The following is a 20,134-nucleotide window of genomic DNA, read 5'->3' as shown; positions in this document are numbered from 1 at the left end:
CTTTCTAAAGCAGCAGCTTTAAAGTGGTGACAGTAAGGCTCCGTGTGGCCTGAATGCCTAAGGGGGGTCCTGGGATTCTGCTGCGATCAAGGTTTCTAGGTATCTCTTATTAGATACCCAGCCCAGCCCTCAGGAAGCAAGTCCTGGCCAGGCAGGCCAGATCCCCCAGCTCTGCCTCCAGGGGGAGTATGCACATTTGCGTAGACGAAGATTTGGGACTAAACAGATGCCACATACCCCAAAGTCGCGTCCTGTTAATCTGCCTCACCAGACATTGCCCTATTCCAGATCCTTGGCTATCCTGACCTCTGCAAACTGAATACACACTGTCCACTCTATGTCATCCAGCCTTGGGCTGCACCTGGAGCCCAACCACCTGATCAGCCTCACAGCAGAGGGAACCCACCTCCCTAAAATCTTGTTGGGATGACAGCTTGAAACCGGTTAACAGTCCCAATACGAACTGGCGACTTGATGGGTCCCAGGCTTTTCCATCAAGCAAGGCTCCCAGGTGTCTCTTATTGGAGGTACCCCAGCCATCCTGTCCGGGCTCACCCTAGCAAGGCAGTCCACATTCCTCCAGCACTGCCTCAGAGGAATATGCACATTTGTGTAGGTTAAGACTTGGAATTAATCAGATGCCATGTATTCCTACCATCAAGAGATACTCTGTCCCGCCTGCTCAGCCTCTCCCTCACAAAGGAGCTGAAAAACCTCCAGATCGGCCTTGGGAGGAATATCATACAATGGGACGTAGACCTTGTGATCAGGCCAACGTTCTGGCCTTCTCCTAGACCTCGGCCTCTCCTGATGCTTGCTCTCTTCCAGGTCCCCGGCAAGCCTAACCTGCATGTCCCTTCACCCAACATTGGGCAGCCGAGCCCTCCAGGCCTGTGAGGCTAGGGCCCAGGCCCAACCACCTGCATTGCCTCAAAGGTAGATGTAGATCCCCGGCTGAAAATCAGACTGAGGCACCGCTGAAGTGGGCTACTGTCCTGCCCCTGGAGGACTGGCTGCCTGATGTGGACTGGGCTACAGTGGTAATTAGGCTCCCAGGTATCTCTTATTGGTGGATACCCCAGCCAGCCCCCGGGGTCCAGCCCTGTCACGGCAGCCCTGAGGACTACAGCTCTGCTTTCAGGGGAATGTACCCATGTGTGTATGTTAGGGATTAGAGCTAGACAGATGACAGTTATCCCCCATAGTCCTGCCTGTCCAGGCCTCTCCCAACTTTGCCCTCTTCCAGACACCTGGCTATCCTGATATCTCTCAGCCAGCCTTGGCCTGCAGGGGCACTCCAGGCCTGTGGAGTTCCAGCCTGACTTCAACTGCCTGATTGGTCTCAGGGTGCAGAAAGCCTACCCCCTACCCCCTGAAAATCTTTGTGAGGTAGCAGCTTTAAACTGGCCACAGTCAGTACCCATTGAGACTGGCTAGCTGATGAGGTGAGGCTCCAACAGCAAGTAGGGCTCCCAAGTGGCTCTTTTTGGAAAATCCCCCGGCCCGACTTCAAAATCCAGCCTTGACAAGGCAATTTACATTCCTTCAGTTTTGCCTTCAGGGGGAACATTTCCATTTATATAGATTAGTTAGAGGCCATGGATCCCTGCAAGAGCCCTCTTGAGATCTCCTGACATTGCCCAGTTCCAGGTCCTTGGCTCCTCTCATCAGTGCAAACAGTGCACGAGCAGTACGCACCGTAACAGCAGTCCTTCCCGACCAACTGCATAGCCTCCGGGGCAGAGGCAGCGCCCCTCGAAATCTTTCTGAGGCGATGGCTTTAAAATGGTGACAGTCGGTCCCCATTTGGACCGGATGCCTAACGGCATCCTGGGCTTCTCCTGCAGTCAAAGCTCCCAGGTGTCTCTTAGTGAAGGATATCCCAGCAGTTTGCCCGTCCCACCTTGGCAAGGCAGTACAAATTCGCCCAGCTTTTCCTTCAGGGGAAATATAGGTAATTGTGTAGGTTAGGACTTGGAATTAGGGAGATGCCATGGTGCCCCAGGAGCCTGCTTTGAGACCTTGCCTCTCCTGCCACTTGCCAGTTCCACGTTCCATGGCTTCCTTGACCTGCACAGCCCATATATGCACAGCACACACTGCCAGCCAGACTTGGGCAGCTAGAGCTCACAGGCCTGTGGAGTTCAAGCCCATCCCCGACCACCTGCGTGGCTTCCAGGACAGAGGAAGCCACCCCTCGAAAATCTAATGGGAGGCTTTAAACCGGTACTATTAAGTCCACATTTGGACCATCTGCTTGATGGGATCCAGGGCTCATCAGGAATCTAGGCCCAAATGTCCACTGACTGATGAATAGATAAAGGAGATGTGTTAGAGGAGCGCCTGGGTGGCTCAGTCAGTTAAGCGCTGGACCTTGATTTCAACTCAGGTCGTGATCTGGCGGTTTATGAGTTCAAGCTCCCACTCAGGCTGTGCACTGACAGCGAGGAACCTGCTTAGGATTCTCTCTCTCTTTCTCTCTGCCCCTCCCCCATCCGTGCACTTGCACACACACACTCTCTCTCTCTCTCTCAAAATGAATAAACTTAAAAAAAAGATGTGGCATATATTATATACGTATGTACACACACACACACACACACACACACACAATGGAATACTACTCAGCAATCAAAAAAGAATGAAATCTTGCCATTTGCATCAATGTGTTTGGAGCTAGAGTGTATTATGCTAAGTGGAACAAGTCAGTTAGAGAAAGACAAATACCACATGATTTCACTCATATGTGGCCTTTAAGATACAAAATAGGTGAACATAGGGGAAGGGAGAAAAGAGGGAAGCAAACCATAAGAGACTCTTCAGTATAGAGAACAAACTGAGGGTTGTGGAGGGAGGGAGACGGGGGTTGGGCTAAATAGGTGATGGGTATTAAAGAGGGCACTTGTGTTGAGTACTGGGTATTACATGTAAGTGATGAATCACTAAGTTCCACTCCTGAAACCAATATTACACTATATGTTAACTAGAATTTAATTTTTAAGTTTATTTGAGAGAGAGCACACACACAAGCAGGGGATTGCTGAGAGGGAGAGAATCCCAAGCAGCCTCCACACCATCAGCACAGAGCCCAATGAGGGGCCCAAACCCATGAACCATGGGATCATGACCTGAGCCAAGGTCAAGAGTTGGATGCTTTACCAACTGCATCATCCAAGCGTCCCCAACTAACTAAAAATTTGAGGAAAAAAAAAAAGTCTAGGCTCTCAGGAGTCTCTTAGTGGAGGATATCCCAGCTAGCCTGCCCGGCCCTGCCCTTATAAGGCAGTCTAGATTCCTCCAGCTTTCCCTTCAGGGAGAATATGCGTATTTGTCAAGGTTAGGGTTTGAAATGCAGTAAATGCCACTGACCCCAATGGCCCATTCATGAGATCTGGCCCCTGCCTACCATGATCGGCATGGCCCACATATGGGCCCGGTCACATACTCACCTGGTCAGCTGGCCTTTGGCAGCCGCAGCCGTGGTCCCACAGACCTAGAGTTTAGGCTGGTCCCCAACCACCTGCGTAGCCTTGTGTGGTGGAAGGCCACCCACGGAAATCGTTGAAGCTGCAGCTTGAAACTGGCAACAGTCAGGGCACCTGGGTGGCTCAGTCGGTTAAGTGTCCGACTTCGGCTCAGGTGATGATCTCACAGTTTGTGAGTTTAAGCCCCACATCCGGCTCTGTACTGACAGCTCAGATCCTGGAGCCTGCTTCAGGTTCTGTGTCTCCCCCTCTCTCTGCCCCTTCCCTGCTCATTCTCAGTGTCTCTCAATAATAAATAAATGTTAAAAAAAAAAAAAAAGAAAAAAGTCTAAAAAAAACCTGGAAATAGTCAATCCCTGTTTTGATGTGGCTGATGTGGTCCCAAGCTTCTACAGCAATCAAGCCCCTCGGTGTCTGTAACTGGAACATACTCACTCCAGCTTTGCCCTGGCAACGAAGTCCATATTTATCCAGCTCTGCTGTAAGGGAAAATATGTGCATCCGTGCAGGTTAAGGTCTGAATTAGGCAGATATACCCCTAATAGCCTGCTTCTGTGATGTGGCCTCTGGACCCTTGACCTGTCGCAGGTCTCTGGCCACCATAAATTGCACAGTCCGTTCATATGCAGTACCACTCAGCACCCTCTCAGGCCTTGGGATATTGTGTCTTCAGAGCCTGTGGTGCAGCCTCCAGGGTGAAGGGAGCCTACCCTCCAAAACTCTTGAGGCAGTCGCTTCAAACTGGGAAGTTCCTATTTGGACTGGCTTCTTGATGGAACCCCAGGCTTCTCCACCAATGAAGCCTCCTAGGTGTCTCTTACTGTAGGATATCTGGGCCAGCTAGCGTAGCCCTGCCATGACAAGGCACTTTAGATTCCTCTAGCTCTGTCTTCAGGGCAACATGTGCATTTGTGTAGGTTAACGTTTGGGACTTGGCAGATGCCCAAGAGCCTGCTCCTCTGACACAGATGCTTCAGACACTTGTTCTGTTCCAGGTCTCTGGCTGCCCTGACTTGCGTGGCCTATGCACGTCATCAAGGGATGTGGTGCCGGGGCTCTCAAGGCATGTGGGGCTTGCACCCATCCCAAACAGCTGCACAGCCTCCACTGTGGAAGCCCCACCCCTGGAAATTCTGTGGCGGTGGCTTCTCATGGGTGCCAGTCAGTCCTTATTTGGACTGGCTGCATGATGGGCTAGCAGGCTTTTCTGGCAATCAAGGCCACCAAGTGACTCTTACTGGTAAGTGGTGATATAAAAGAAATGATAGAAGACACTAAAAAATGGTTTCTTCATGTTGCTATTTTTAAATACTTCTCTACAAATAAACCGCATGGATATAAGCTTCATTTCCATTTAAAGATAACCCTAATGGGATATGTTTTCTATTTAACATTAGATTTTGAAACGTTCAACACCTATGTAAGCTACACATTAAAATTCTGGTCAGATGCATGCAAAAAACAGTCCCAGTGAAGATCACCTTGATGATCACTTTCACGTTTGTTTTATTTTAACATCAATGCTCATTATGCTTATTGTTTTAACAGATAAAAGTATAACTCCAACAATTAAAAACCGTGAAAGGCTCCAAAGCACCACAGTAGCTAGCACTGTTCAACTGGGTCACTGGCTGGATGATGATAGGTCACAGGCCTGCTGAGCCTTACCACCTGAAGTTTGGAGGCTTTCAAATGAACTACACTGAAACTTTTATTAATTTAAAAAATAGAAACAACAGCAATTACTACCTTCAGTGATAGGAATTTCCTGGAACTTCTCTGCCAACTTGGAAGCTAGCTGGGAAACTTAAAGTTACCTCACAGGGGAAAAAACTCCAAAGTCCAGAGACAGTGTCTGATTCTACACCAGTTTCTTCTAGAACTCTGGTACCACTCAAGAAGCAATTTATATTAACATAGAATGTAGTCATTAGAATTGTTCTGTGATAATAATTAAACAATGATGTATGGTATCATAGGTCCACAAGTCACCGTTCTAAGTCAAAACAAACCAACAAACAAAATAAACAAACTGTAAAAGTAATGAAAGGTGAACTACTAGATATGCAAAAGAAAATCTGGAAACTTAAAAAAAGAAGAACTGAATAGAAATGAACTTAAGAGTACATTAGATAATCGATTTTAATTGGTACATTTAAAAAATATAAAGTTTTATGCTTTAAAAATAATCATTTTATTCATGAATAGATCCAGAGTTAATATACTGCTTTTTAAAATAAGTTTTGAAATAGTGAACAGAAAACTGACAATAGCTTCAGATGATTGCACTTACACATGGAAGGAAAAGTGTTTTTTAATACAGGCTAAACATTAAAAAAAAAAGTGCCATTTTAAAACCTTTTTCTTAATCGTATGAAAAGGAAATGATGAAAAACCATATTCAACTGAATGAAGAAACTAAAATTTTTGTTTCATCTGTGTTCCGAATCACTGATATATATGCACATTTTATACTGGCTCTTCATAGATCTGAGGTAGCACAGGTCAGCAGACCAACAGAACAATTCTACAAGGCACCATTGGTTTTGTGTGACAGAATGCTAGCTGACACCTGAGATCTAGAAATACGAAAAAAAAAAAAATTCAAACATTAGTATATAGATTTTTCTTCAATTTCCTCTGATTTTATATTGGATTGATATTGATACTATATTCACTATGGTTTATCTTCTTGTTCAAGCAGGTTTTTCCTCAAATCTATTTGAAAGATTCCTTCAGAGTCACAAATGAAAATAGTTCCTTTAGGTGTGCCCCTACACTCAACTGAACACCACTTAAGACCGTGGTTAGAACAGATTTATGTGTTTTTCCTGTGACAGATATTTTCCAATAGATTCTTCCCCTATGTCTTTGTGATCTCTTTTTAGGTATCAATAAAGATCCCTGTATCTTCCTAGTGTTTCTGAAAATCCTTACATGCTTTAATCATGTGACTTCTTTCATGCTTTAATTGGCAATATGATTAATGTACAAAAGAAATCACATGATTAAAACCTGGAAGGATTTTCGGAAACACTAGGAAGATACACACACACACACACACACACACACACACACACACACACACACATTATATATACATATTCTTCTCTCACAGCAGCAGAGAGGCCGAAACCTAGTTGAAATATTACAGGATCATGATGATAGTTCCTATAGCCATGCCATGCCATGCCATGGAACAGACCCTTCGCTGGGTCAAGATAATTTTACTAGAGTTCTGCTTTCAGAGCTGCAAGGCAAACCAACAACTATTGTCTCCATAAACACTGTTCTCAATCTTACTTGCAATCACAGAACACGGTCCAACAATTAATACTGGTCATTAAAACCTCTTAGAATCTATTTTCCATGTCTGCTTCCTTTTACTAAGTATAGTATCTCTTGCATTTCTAACCATCTAGTTAAGAAATGGGCTGCATTATATAATATGCCATCACTGCGCAGCAAGTAAACCAGCATGGTAAAGTTATGCTACCACACCCATATAAAACCTATTCAATTAGTTATTAAACTCTATTCTGCTTAAATTGTACTCAAACTGTCATCCTAGACAATTATAAAACTCCCTTCAGGGGAGACAGAAATGATGATTAAGAGAAATTAACAAAACCATCAGAGAGATGCTTAGCAAATACTGAGGTGCCTGGGTGGCTCAATAGGTTAAGCATCCCACGCTTTTTTTTTTTTTTTTTAACGTTTATTTATTTTTGAGAGACAGAGAACGAGCGGGGGAGGGGCAGAGAGAGAGGGAGACACAGAATCCGAAGCAGGCTTCAGGCTCTGAGCTGTCAGCACAGAGCCCGACGTGGGGCTCAAACCCACGAACGCGAGATCATGACCTGAGCCGAAGTCAGTTGCTTAACCGACTGAGCTATCCAGGCGCCTCAAGCATCCAACTCTTGATTTCGGCTCGGGTCATGATCTCACAGTCACAAGACTGAGCTCTGCGTCAGGCTCTGCTCTGAGCATGGAGCCTGCCTGAGATTCTCTCCCTGCCTCTTTCTCTATCCTCTCCTGCCCCTTCACTCTCCTGCACACACGCTCCTGTGCACACACCCGCTTAAAATATATATATATATGTGTATGTATATATATATATATACATATATATATGCTTAGTAAATACTAGTTTATACATTCTGCTGTTCATCTATAGGTCTTTATCTTTCATAAACAGCATGTCTATACAATAAACCTGTATTTCATCCTCTTCCAACTCACGAGTTCTAATACATTCATCATTTTCCTACCCATTTTCCTATCTTCTAAGATTTTTTTTTCACTTAATCAGCAATTTTCAAATTTCATTATCAGTGGAACTCTTTGTTCCAATTATATCTTATGGAGAATCCCACTACCTGAAGCAATCAAATGCAGAACCTCCCTGATAAAAAGAATAGGGTTGCCAGTAGACATAGCTTGGAAATCATGGTTCTAAAACATTCAAGAAAGCGAAGTAAAGATACAGCCAATTGGAATTTCTTCATTTCCAATGGTTATAGTTAATTCTTTCCCTTGTTCCCAATTTTCAAGAACATTTCTTAAGAACAGTTGCTTTTACCTTAGCCCATTAATGGAATAAAAGCACAGTGCCTTACATACAGTTCAGTACTTGAATTCATATTTCTTTTCAAACTATTCAAAAATGCAAATTAGTAGAAGATGTAATCCCATGACTAGGTTATTAAAATCAGTTTTTAAAATATTTTAATATGTGATAGAAAACACATTTTTTAAATTATCCTTGCTTCATAACTGTAACTGCTGTAGTTCAGTCCAAACACTACCCAAAAGACTCCTTAGACTCTCAAGAAAACAAAAATCATTTTAGTCATTCTGAGAAGATTATCTTCCCATGCAATCATTCTGTTGCTCTATTTCTGGATTAAAAAAAAAAAAAAAAAGCCTCAGTTATATATTCTATGCAGATTTCAAACCTGATTTGCTTCAAAGGCCAGGGAAAAAAGTCAAGTTTTGTCAAGCTTAGAAAGATTTTACAAAAGGTAAAAAAGAGAATTTTTTTCTAAAATAAGCTCATTTGTGTTCTCCAGGCTTTTCATAACCTCCTTCCACAGAAACAGAAGGCTCTTCAACTAACTTTTTAATAAACCTAGGCCTCAAAAACCAACTCCGTGCTTAGCTTATAAAAGGCACCCGGGCACCCCTGTTCTTCGATGTCCCTCACAGGCTGGACGGGCAGCACCAGGTGTGAAATCCGGCTCCAGAGGCCACTCAATTTGTCAGAGTCCATGTGGTTGAAGGAGCTAGGAGTGTCTGAGTTGGTAAACCTGGCCCAGAGGAAATCTCTCACTTTTTCTTCAGTTTCCCTTGGGCCGACACTTGCTTCTAATGTTTCCTCCTCTAGGAGAACAGTCAGGACCAGGGCCACATCTTTAAAGGCAGCATTCTCATGGTCACAATACTTGTAGAAGATTAAGGTAGAGCCTGCGGGAAGGGATTCAAAGTGGTGCACCACAGCAGCCTTCTGGCCATTCTCAAATCCTGAGCTCAGCTCCGTGTCAACCAACTGCTTGACCACATCACTGTCCTGCAAGGTTCTTGCAGCCCCGTCAATCTGAATGGCAGAGACTTTCTGGGAAGAGGTATAGGCATCCGCAACGAGGTGGCTCAGGCACTTCAGGGTCTCTCTTCCCTCCTGAGCTGCTGTAAATATGATGGTGGCTGGCTCAGTGGGGTTTGAAGCATTGAGGTGTTTCTGGAGAAATTTACGTCCTCTCTGCCACAAAAAGGAACTCTGGCCTGGGAATTTATCCTTCAGTTGGCTGAAATGAACCAAAAAGGCCTCCAAAGCTGGATTTTTGGGCACTTGCTGGGCTGAAGAGGAATAGTAGCTATTACCCCAATTTAGCAAAACAAGAGTCGTGACCACAGAGCCAAAAAAGATGGAGCCTGTCAGAGAATGGGAAAATAAAACACAAAATTAGAGAGAAGGTGGATCAGAAATAAAATCTGTGGTAAACTGAAATGAGTTAGAGATACTGCCAGATTTTACTAATTGTGGTGACTTTCTTTCGCCTGAATCCTTTAACCTTTGAGCTAATTTAGGTCTACCAGAAACACTTCTCTAATTTCTTAGATTTAATTATTTGATGATACAGTATTTTTGTTAAAAGGTAAGTTTATGTATTTGTTGCTATAACTAATGATGCAATTTAGAAATGATCAGGATAGTCCTCCTCCCTCTCAAAGTACCTATTACTTCTAATAGGCCATTTTTTCCTAAAGGGTCAAAATGTAAAAATGCCACGTGTAAAGTTAATACTCTGTAAAAAGTATTTTAGTTTATTTACGAAAAGTCCTTCCTCCTATGGGAATTCTCATTTTGTTCAGGATGGCAAAATATCACGGTTACCAGATAACCAGGATGGTAACAACATGGTTACCAGAGGGGAGGCGGGTGAAATAGGTGATGCGGATTAAAGAATTCACTTGTTGTGATGAGCACCAGGTGTTGTATGGAATTGCGAATCACTATACTGCGCACTGGAAACTAACAGAACACTGTATGTTAAGTACGCTGGAATTAAAACAAAGTAAAATAAAAACAAAACAAAAATACTAAAACAATGAAACTGTTTAAATGCTAGTCTTCTAGGTGTTTTCTCTGAGGATTTCTGAATGTGAATCGACACGTAACAGTAGGACCAATTTTGTTCTCACCATAACGCAAATAATCTTTTTTATTCATCTTTCTTCTGGTATCCAGTGCACTCTCTTTTTCTTCCAACCTTTGTGTTTCCTGTTGATGACTTTCAGCCTCTGCTGGGGAAAAGGAACGTTCTCTTTAGACAATATGCTAACGGGTATCATACATTCTAGGCCTCTTACCAAATCAAAGAATTATTAGGCTGAGGGGATTTCTATACTTTCTTATACAAAGCTAACTTTTTTCCTGTCTTTTCCTTAAGGCTATTACTTTTATTTTACGTAGAACAATAAAATGAAGTCCTCACTGGCCCTTACATCAAGGACAAAAAACAAGCACCCTAATATTGCGGCCAAACCTATCTACAACGTATTTCGACAAAATGTTTAAAATTAAAAAGGGATTTTACGGGGCGCCTGGGTGGCTCAGTCAGTTGGGCGTCCGACTTCGGCTCAGGTCATGATCTCGCGGTCCATGGGTTTGAGCCCCGCATCGGGCTCTGTGCTGACATCTCAGAGCCTGGAGCCTGTTTCAGATTCTGTGTCTCCCTTTCTCTCTGACCCTCCCCCGTTCATGCTCTGTCTCTCTCTGTCTCAAAAAATACATAAATGTTAAAAAAAGAAAAATTAATAATAAAATAAATAAGTAAAAAGGGATTTTAGAAGTGTTAGCTGGGGGCACCTGGCTGGCTCAGTCAGTAGAGCATGAGACTCTTGATCTCAGGGTTGTGTGTTCAAACCCTACACTGGGCGCAGAGTTTACTTTAAATAAATAAATATGTGGCAGCTATTAAAAGATAAAGCATACATAATAAAACATTTTTTTAAGAAAGAAGCATTAGCTGTACACAAGACTCAACATCACAGGGCAAGGACACTCTAATTCCAGGGTTCAAGTCACGTGGCTCAAGACCCCAAGCATACACATAATGAAGGCCCTAAGTTTTGAGACAGGAGAGATTACTGTACAGGTACAAAAGTAGATTTGGAACTCTTAATGATGGAATCATGAAAAGTAAGAAATACAAGATTAAGAAAATTTATGAACTACATAAAAATGTAGGTGTGGGGTGAGACACCGATCTTAAAATGTGTGGCTGAAAAAAAAGGAGGGCACTATTGTGTAGCACTCGAAGGCACTCTACGGTATAGGTGTGTGCTTACGGGAAAAAGAACTCAAACGGTATACTCTATTAACATAAGGAAACAGGTGGCTAGGTGGCTCAGTTGGTTAGGCATCTATGGCTCAAGTCACGGTCTCATGGTTTGTGAGACTGTGGGATTGGGCTTGCTGCTGTCAGCGCAGAGCCTGTTTCAGATCCTATCTCTCTCTCTCTGTCCCTCCCCTGCTCATGGCTCTCTCTCTCAAAAATAAATTAACATTAAAAAAAATAAATGAAACAGTTTAAAAAAAGAAAAGAATCATCTTCACCTATAAAGGATAGTGTATTTATTCACATCATACTAAAATATAGGAACTTAAGGTATCATAGCATAGAATATGAAAGGATCTTTAATGATCACCTACTGTAACCCCACCTTACCTATCCTGACAAAAGGCCCAGGGATGGGAAGGGCTTTGCCCAAGGTCACATAAAGAGATGTGGCTAAGTGAGGCACCTGGGTGGCTCAGCCGGTTAAGTGTCTGACTCTTGGTTTCAGCTCAGGTCATGAACTTGGGTTTGTGAGTTCAAGCCCCGCATCGGGCTCTGTGCTGACAGTGTGGAGCCTGTTTGGAATTCTTTCTCCCCCACCCCCACCCCAGCCCTCCCTCCCTCCCTCCCTCTCTCTCTCTCTCTCTCTCTCAAATAAACCTTAAAAAAAAAAAAAAAAAAAAAGAGATGTGGCTGAGTTTAGAACAAGATTTCTCATCTGCTAGATTAGTTCATTCCATTATATTAAGCTGCTCTGCATACACAGACTGCATTTTTAAAACAATATTTTCTTCCTCCACTCAGTGAACCTGCATATGATGAAATCTGATGGGACATAATAGTTCATACAAGTCACATTCATTCATTCATGTAACAGCTATTCATAAAGTTGCTTCTCTGTGCCAGGTGCCACAGAGACATAATGGATGAGAGAGAGAGAGTTCTTGACTTCCCTGAAGTTACAGACTATACTAATGATTAATGAACGAAACATATATTTGAGATAGGTCACTGATTTATAGTGAAACATGAATTTCCAGCCCTTAGTCAAGCCCCTGATGAACAGAATGTGTAATATTTTATGTTCATTTGCATTGGCCAATAGGCATTTTAGACTGAGCTCTTCTAAGTACTTATAAAATACATATCCACACATAGAATTATAGACAGTGAGAGCTGGATACCTCTTGTCCAAATTCTTCATTCTACAAATAGGAAACTGAAGTACCAGGAAGTTAAGATATTTGCTCAAGGTCACCCAAGCTAGCAAGTGGCAGGACCACAACTAGAATCTGTGTGTCTTTTGAGTTCCAGCTAAGGACTTAGCCACTAGGAAGACAGTATCTTCATAAGAGAAGATATGATGGTTATTCTCCTTAATATACAAGAGGAGAAAATCATATAGAGACAAATTAACAGATTTGCTCAAAGTCTTATAAAACTAAAATATGACTGAGTTAAGGGCACTGTACCACTGATGCTGGTTTTTAAATGTATCCATCTCTTGATTTACGTAGTGTTTAGTTCCCCAAAAAGTAAAAGCTTTAAAAAATTGTAAATAAAAAATATGCTCCTAAGAATTAAAGAAAAAGCTAGTAAAGTTTTAAAAAGTCAGGCCTTCCCCCACCGCCCCCCCCCCTTTTTTAATCTTACTACATTACTACAAACAGTAAGTAAATAAAAACATTGTTTAAAAATGCAGTTTATGTATTGGAAGCTACATAAGTAGTTATGTATTGGAAGCTACATAAGCTACAAATGGTCTAGGAGATGAGAAACCTCATTCTAAGTTCAGTCATATGTCTTTAAGTGACCTTGGGCAAGGCCCAAAGGCCTTGGTCCTATGAAGGAAAGAGAAGCTGACAAAAAGGCCCCTGACCTATGCTGTGTCCTCAGTGACAGAGCAATACGAAACAGAAGTCCAGTGGGCTCCCTTACCTGGCGCCAGCAGTCGCCTCCGCACTGTGCTCTGGTTCTCTGGCCCTGCATGGGAACGATCAGGGCTTGGGGCATCCTGAGGGTCCATGGCAGGTGGCTCCTGTGCAACTCCAGGTCCGCTGCTCACTTCCTCAGGGAGGGCTGCAGAGTCGCCTCGTAAGAGCACATCATCTCGTCCCACCTTGTCACTTGGAGAAGAGCTGGGTTCTGGATCCAAGGGTTTTTCACCTGGACTTTCTGAATCAGGGAGTTGATGGCCTTGCTCTTCATCCTGAAAGCTCTGGTTGTTCTCATGTTCTGTTTTATCCTTTGGATAGTTCCCATAATTTGTTTCATCTGAATCTTCTGATTGATCACCTGCGTCTGCACTTCCTGGACCTATATTTTCTACCTCTTGGTGGACTTTGTTAAGACCAGAGACAGGGTCTGGGGTCTGAGCTTCTTCAGTGGTACTTGCTGTGACTATGGTCTCCTGTGCCTGAGAACTTACTGATGGGTCATTTTTCAAATCCTCTTGAGAGGCTATTGAGATAAAAATTTATAATTTTAATTAAAAATAACATCCCTATTTTTTTGTATTTTAACAAGGTCCCTAACTGAATAATAAGTAAAATGTATACAGATTTTTATGGTTAGCAAGGCACTCTTCCTAAACATTATTTCTCTTGATTTCCACTAAAGGTAAGACAAATTTATTATGTGTTAATAAATCTAACAAATAATACTAATGTAAAACTATTTTGAATAACAAAACCAATTTTTGTGTATTAAACACATCCTCTTCCCTGATGAAATAATGTATCTAGGCAATAATCACCAGTAGCAACTAAAACCATTATGCAAAAGGCTTATGAGAAGTTTTATAATGGATGAACCAGACTCACAACTGCTGAACCAGCTGATCAATCTTTAACATCACAAAAACAGGGAAAACCAGACATCATTAACCTCCCAATTCAATGCAGTAGGAAGTACACTATAACACGTATAGTATTTTTTTTTTTTTAATTTTTTTTTAATGTTTATTTTTGAGAGAGAGACAGACAGACTGTGAGTGGGGGAGGGGCAGGGAGAGAGGGAGACAGAATCGGAAGCAGGCTCCGGGCTCTGAGCCATCAGCACAGAGCCCTATGCGGGGCTCGAACTCACAGACTGCGAGATCATGACCTGAGCCGAAGTCGGACGCTCCACCGACTGAGCCACCCAGGCGCCCCTCACGTATAGTATTCTTGCCAAACAAACGAACTGATATATGATCAAGATTCTAGAGCTACCTACCAGTTTCCATGAAATACAGGGATAGAGGAATATATTAAATCATGCCTCAGAACGTAATTGGTAAAACCCAGGATGGGAAAATTCAAAGGGACAAAAGACTTCTGTTACTTTAATAACAGCAAGAGACAAAAAAAAGTATTTATGAGATAATCAGGAAAATTTGAATGCCAGATATTCCTTCTTACTTAGGAATTACTGGTCATCCTTTAAGTACAATATATTGTGATAATTTTTTAAAGCATCCTTTTAGAGGTAAGTATTCACATATTCATGGCTAAAATTACACGATGTCAACAACTTGCCTCAAGAATATGGGTGATAAAGGAGAGTGAGAAACTACAGATGAAACAATATGTTGGCAGCAGATGGAGCCATTTGATGGGAACATGGGATTCATTTCATCTCTCTCTCTCTACTCTTATGTATGTGTGGTATTTTTTATAGTAAAGCCTAAAAAAAAAAAAAAGCAACCTAAAAGATAAATCAATCAAATACAGAGAGTGGCCCATTATAAAGAAAAAAAAAAAAACAAAACGCCAGCTGTGGAGAAAAAAAAAGATTAAGGAGGCAAAAAAAAAAAAAAAAAAAAAAGATGTTGAGACAACTGGAGAAGGGTACATACTGATTAAATTTATGATAATATTAAGGAACAATTATTAATATATTTTCCAGTTATGATGCTATTTTAGTTACTTTAAAAAATCTATCTTTAAGAGATATAAACTAAATGATATAATGCCTTGGATTCGTATTTAAATATTCCATGGCAGAAAACAAGATCAACATTATACAGGTTATAACTGAAATTTAGATGATGAGGGGGCCCTGGGTGGCTCAGTCAGTTGAGTGTCCGACTTCGGCTCAGGTCACGATCTCGAGGTTGATGGGTTCAAGCCCCATCTTGGGCTCTATGCTGACAGCTCAGAACCTGGAGCCTGCTTGGGATTCTGTGTCTCTCTCTCTCTGTCCCTCTCTGGCTTGCACTCTGTCTCTATCTCTCTCACAAAAAATTGAATTAATATAAATGTAAAAAAAATTAAAAAAATTTAGATGTTGAAATAACTATATTATACACCTGAAACTAATTATTACACTGTAAATTATTAACTGGTATAAATGAACTGGAATTTAAATAGACTTAAAAAAAGGAACTAAATGTTGAGTGCATGGGAATTCATTATAGTATTCTACTTTTATATATTTTAAAATATCCTCAATAAAAGGTCTAAGTAAATATGCCCTTCTCTTCTGAAATATCTACTTCATAATTTGCCTGTTTGATAGCTCTTACATATATATACAAGCAGGATGAAGACTTTAAATTTCATCTTTCCCTAGAATTGAAAGATCTCTAAACAGATGGCACATCTGTTTTCTTGATTTAAAAAAAAAAAATACAGCTCTAAAAACTGGTCTGCCATCCCTTTCTAAGATGCATGTATTTTTCTAACACTATGGGTTCCTACTACTGGATCTCTAAAACATTAACCTTCCTTATAATTCAGGTCTGATGTTATGGTAGACTTCAGCAAATAAAAAAGAATCATCATCATAACAAATTAATCCACTAAGCTAACTTCTTTACTTCCAAACTTCAGGTTTCAGTCACCTGAGATCTTAGTACAGGTCTAGATTCCTACAGCATGAACCTGCTGTACAGACTAGTCTTACCCTCTGCAGGATCCCTAAGTCCTCTGTCGGCCATGTTTGTGTTCTAGCTCTTCAGACTTTGGGATACTTTTTGTTAATGTCTGTTTTTTCTTGTGAAGATGTCTTGTTTTCTTCTTGTCCCAAGTCCCAACAGACTCATGCTTCCCGTGGACCCAGGAAACAAGGCATATATAGTGACTAAAATAAAATGAAAAGAATTAAATGACTTTTTATTCATACATGGGAGAAATGCCGATTTCAGCTTCATTTATTCAATCTGTTTACTCTGAGTAGTAGCTCCTCTTCGAAACTTTTCTGATGAAGAAATGTTTTCTGGTTTTAGTGAGGATCACCAAATCCTTAACTACAAGTAGAAAAAAAAGTTTCAGATTATTAACCTTGCATGGATGCCATCATCTCCTAATATGTTCCATTGTGTTGAAAGGATCAGAAAGGCCAAATGGCCAGAATCTTAAAGAGAAGTTCTTTGAAAATGGAATGAAGAGTAATTCTAAGAATAGAAATTTAAGTCACTGCTCAATCACTGCAGGTTTCCTTTATGTCTTCAGTTTCTGCCCCATATCAATCTCTCAGCCTATTAGAAGCTTTCATTTATCATTATTAAGTAACAATGCACAGGGAGTACCTACAAACTAAGGTGGCTGCCTTGGTGTCAGGTGTAGGAAATAAACACGGGAGTTATGTCACTGCCTTTTTAGTGGTTTTCTTGCAGTATTCTTTTTAGATCGCTTTATACAATGCCTTTCCGTGCAGTGCTCAAAGATGACTCATGTAGAAGTTACTATGAACTATATACAAAAGGAATCAAAATCAGAGGCAACTCATAATAAAATGTTCTATCATTTTATAGTTAAATCATTTTTTGTCAGGAACAATACTTTCCTTATCTGTAAAAGTGACTAAGGACTGCTATGAGGACTAAATATAAAAATATATGTGAAAAAGAGGTTTAGAAAGTGTTACATTGATAGCCTAGTTGCAAGGCTACCCAACTAACTTTACGTCTTTTTCACAGCACTCTTTTGTAAAATTTAATTTTACAAAATAACATTTTAATTCCACATGTATGGTATTAGCCTAGTGTAGAGTAAGAACTCCCTATTTTAATTAAAAATAATATGAATAAGTAAATGGATACATGAATGTATAGAGTGATACCAATTATAAACTTGAAGGGAAGGGAGGAGTTAGAGGCAGGCCTCCTTTCTGCTGGTGTGAACATTTAGGAACACGTCTAAGATTTGGAGAGTTCCTTGTCACTCTTTTATCTTCTTCAATCGCCTGAGACTGGGCTTCCAGCTCTCCTTTTCACATTACCATCATATGCTGCAATGAGGGTTTCTCTCCTATCCTAGTTCATGAAAGAAAATAAAAGGTCCTCAGTCTTTTTCAGATTTCTTAAGACAATTTTTTCCTGCCAGCCCAAACCGAGAAAACAATGGGTAAAACTTTCCTATGCACCAGGACAAAAATTTTAGAAAGCAAACAGGCTACCACACAATAACTATAAGGTATCTCAAAATAAAAATTAAAAGGTACCTGGTAAAAAAACCTAACAACATATATGCCAGAACTTTATAGAGTGGGGTGAGTTTTATGCTATGTAAATTATACCTCAATAAAAATGTACTAAAAAAAAAAAAAACTTTAGAAAGAAAAGCATAAAACTTTATTAAAGGACATAAAAAAGACCTAAGTAGAGAAATATATTACGTGCATAGACAGTAAGACTCTAAACCAATAATGTCAATTGTCTCCAAACTAATCTACGGATTCATTGTAAATTAAAACAAAATCTTAAGACAAGTTTTTGATTTTTGTTTTGTTTCTTACAGAATGGACAAGCTGACCCTAAAATTCACAAAGAGCAGTAAAGGATTAGGAAGAGTTAAGGTAATTCCGAAGGAGGGGGGCTGGCTATCTTTATCAGATATATCAAGACTTATTATAAACCTATAGGAAATAAGAACAATAAGGGCATTGGTGCAAGAACAGACAGAGAATATACAGAATACAGAGCCAGGAAATACATGCATACATACATAAAGGAAATTGGGTAAGTGACAAAAGAGAAAGAACGCATTAATGAGTAGTTTGAGGTCAAGTGACAACTCAAATGGGAAAAAAAGTTAAGATTTCTACATACCACCTGACACAAAAGTCAATTTCAGATTAAAGACCTAAGTATAAAGAGCAAAACTTTGAATTTTCAGAAGAAAATACCGAATATCTTTATAACCTCAAGGTTTTCTTAAACAAGATATAAAATACACAAGCCATAAAGGGAAAATCTGACAAATGTGATCACATTTTTAAGATGTCAATTTCTATACAAATCATCAAAATCAAAGTTAAAACATAAACTCACTGACCGGAAAAATATCAGCCAACACATAAAATCAGCAAGGGATTAATATCCAGAATACACAGACTCCCCCCAAATCAGTAAGAGACAGATAATGCTATGAAAAAATAAATGGGGAAAAGAGGTGAACAAACTGTTAAATGAAGAGGAAACCTAGCAGTCTAATGAATCAATAAGAGTGGTTAAGGAAATGCAAAATAAATTAACAATGACGTACAATACCATTTTACAAGCACCGACTGGCAAACAAGTCAGGCAACACCAGGTGTTGGTGAGGATATGGATACACAGAGAGTTTTAAACTCTATTGGCAATGAGTAAACTGCTATTCAATTCTGGAGAGCAATATGGCAATTATCTGGTAAAGACAAGACACGCAGATTCTACAAACTGGCAATTGCACTTTTAGACACATGCCGTAGACAAACTCTCCCTCAAGTGCCCACTGATATTTGTGGCAGCATTGTTTAAAATGAGGGAAAAAATGAGACCACCTAAATGTCCATGAATAAGGAAGAGGATTAAAAAAAAAACTGTGGCATATTCTTACAATGTAACATTATCTATGGCAATTAAACCAATGAATTACATATCTCAAAAATTTGTAAAAGTGCAGTATTATAATTTTTACATACAAGTTAAGAAACAAACTTATACTATATAGAGTGATTCAAAAGAAGAACAAATGGCATAAATATGAACTGATACAAGCCACGACATGGATGTATCTTAAGAAATGTGAATGAAAAAAAACCCACACATAGGAGTATCTGCCAAATGATTCCATTTATATGAAGTCCTAAAATAGGCAAATGGTTATTTACCATAGTCTATGGTGACAGAAAACACAGAAGTGGTTACTGGGGGAAGGAGTACTCACTGGAAAAGGGCATGAGGAAAGCTTCTGGGTTTAGTAAAGTGTTTCGTATCTTTATTAAGGTAGTTAACATTTGTCATCAAAATTAAAATTTGTACATTTTTTTTTAAATTTTTTTTTAACGTTTATTTATTTTTGAGACAGAGAGAGACAGAGCATGAACGGGGGAGGGTCACAGAAAGAAGGAGACACAGAATCTGAAACAGGCTCCAGGCTCCGAGCTGTCAGCACAGAGCCCGACGCGGGGCTCGAACCCACAGACCGTGAGATCATGGCCTGAGCCGAAGTCGGACGCCCAACCGACTGAGCCACCCAGGCGTCCCTAAAATTTGTACATTTTATTGCATGTAGGATACCCTCAATTTGGTTTCCAAGAAACAGAACTGAACGCTTTCAAAAATGTATTACTTGCTAACTAGGATGCAGCCAATAAACACTCTGCAAAAGGAACCATCGCAGGTATTTCTCTAATCTTAAAACTGCTCAGTAAATACCTTTCTTGTCACAAGGCACACATTCCTGTAGCCCATTTCATTTAGGCCCTTTGTAACAAACATGTCACACTGTTCATAGCTGAAATGGTATTCCCTCAATGCTACAAGAAGTGGTACAAACACAGAGGTTCTTGACACATCCTCACAAGAAGTCACATGGTGGGAGATCTGGAGGCCAATATTCC

General features: G+C 40.6%; 1 protein-coding gene across 2 annotated transcripts in view; it reads right to left on the bottom strand.

The window, feature by feature from the left end:
• Positions 1 to 8,387: 8,387 nt before the first annotated feature.
• The window catches only part of LOC102957179 (torsin-1A-interacting protein 2), a 31,733-nt gene continuing 19,986 nt past the window's right edge, over positions 8,388 to 20,134 (bottom strand). Inside the window, exons 1-5 of one of the 2 annotated variants that reach the window (XM_042976660.1) lie at positions 16,591 to 17,044; positions 16,214 to 16,390; positions 13,265 to 13,786; positions 10,188 to 10,289; positions 8,388 to 9,416 (exon numbers count right to left, since the gene is read on the bottom strand). In XM_042976660.1, the coding sequence (XP_042832594.1) occupies positions 8,617 to 9,416; positions 10,188 to 10,289; positions 13,265 to 13,786; positions 16,214 to 16,247 (1,458 nt within the window). In that variant the 5' untranslated portion in view covers positions 16,248 to 16,390; positions 16,591 to 17,044 and the 3' untranslated portion in view covers positions 8,388 to 8,616. Of the gene's footprint in view, positions 9,417 to 10,187; positions 10,290 to 13,264; positions 13,787 to 16,213; positions 16,391 to 16,590; positions 17,045 to 20,134 lie in introns of those variants that run through there. The other variant, XM_042976661.1, reaches the window with a different exon arrangement.

This window comes from Panthera tigris, chromosome F3 (genome assembly GCF_018350195.1).
Source record: "Panthera tigris isolate Pti1 chromosome F3, P.tigris_Pti1_mat1.1, whole genome shotgun sequence".
Taxonomy (NCBI): Eukaryota; Metazoa; Chordata; class Mammalia; order Carnivora; family Felidae; genus Panthera; species Panthera tigris.
This window is presented reverse-complemented; position numbering and strand designations above follow the sequence as displayed.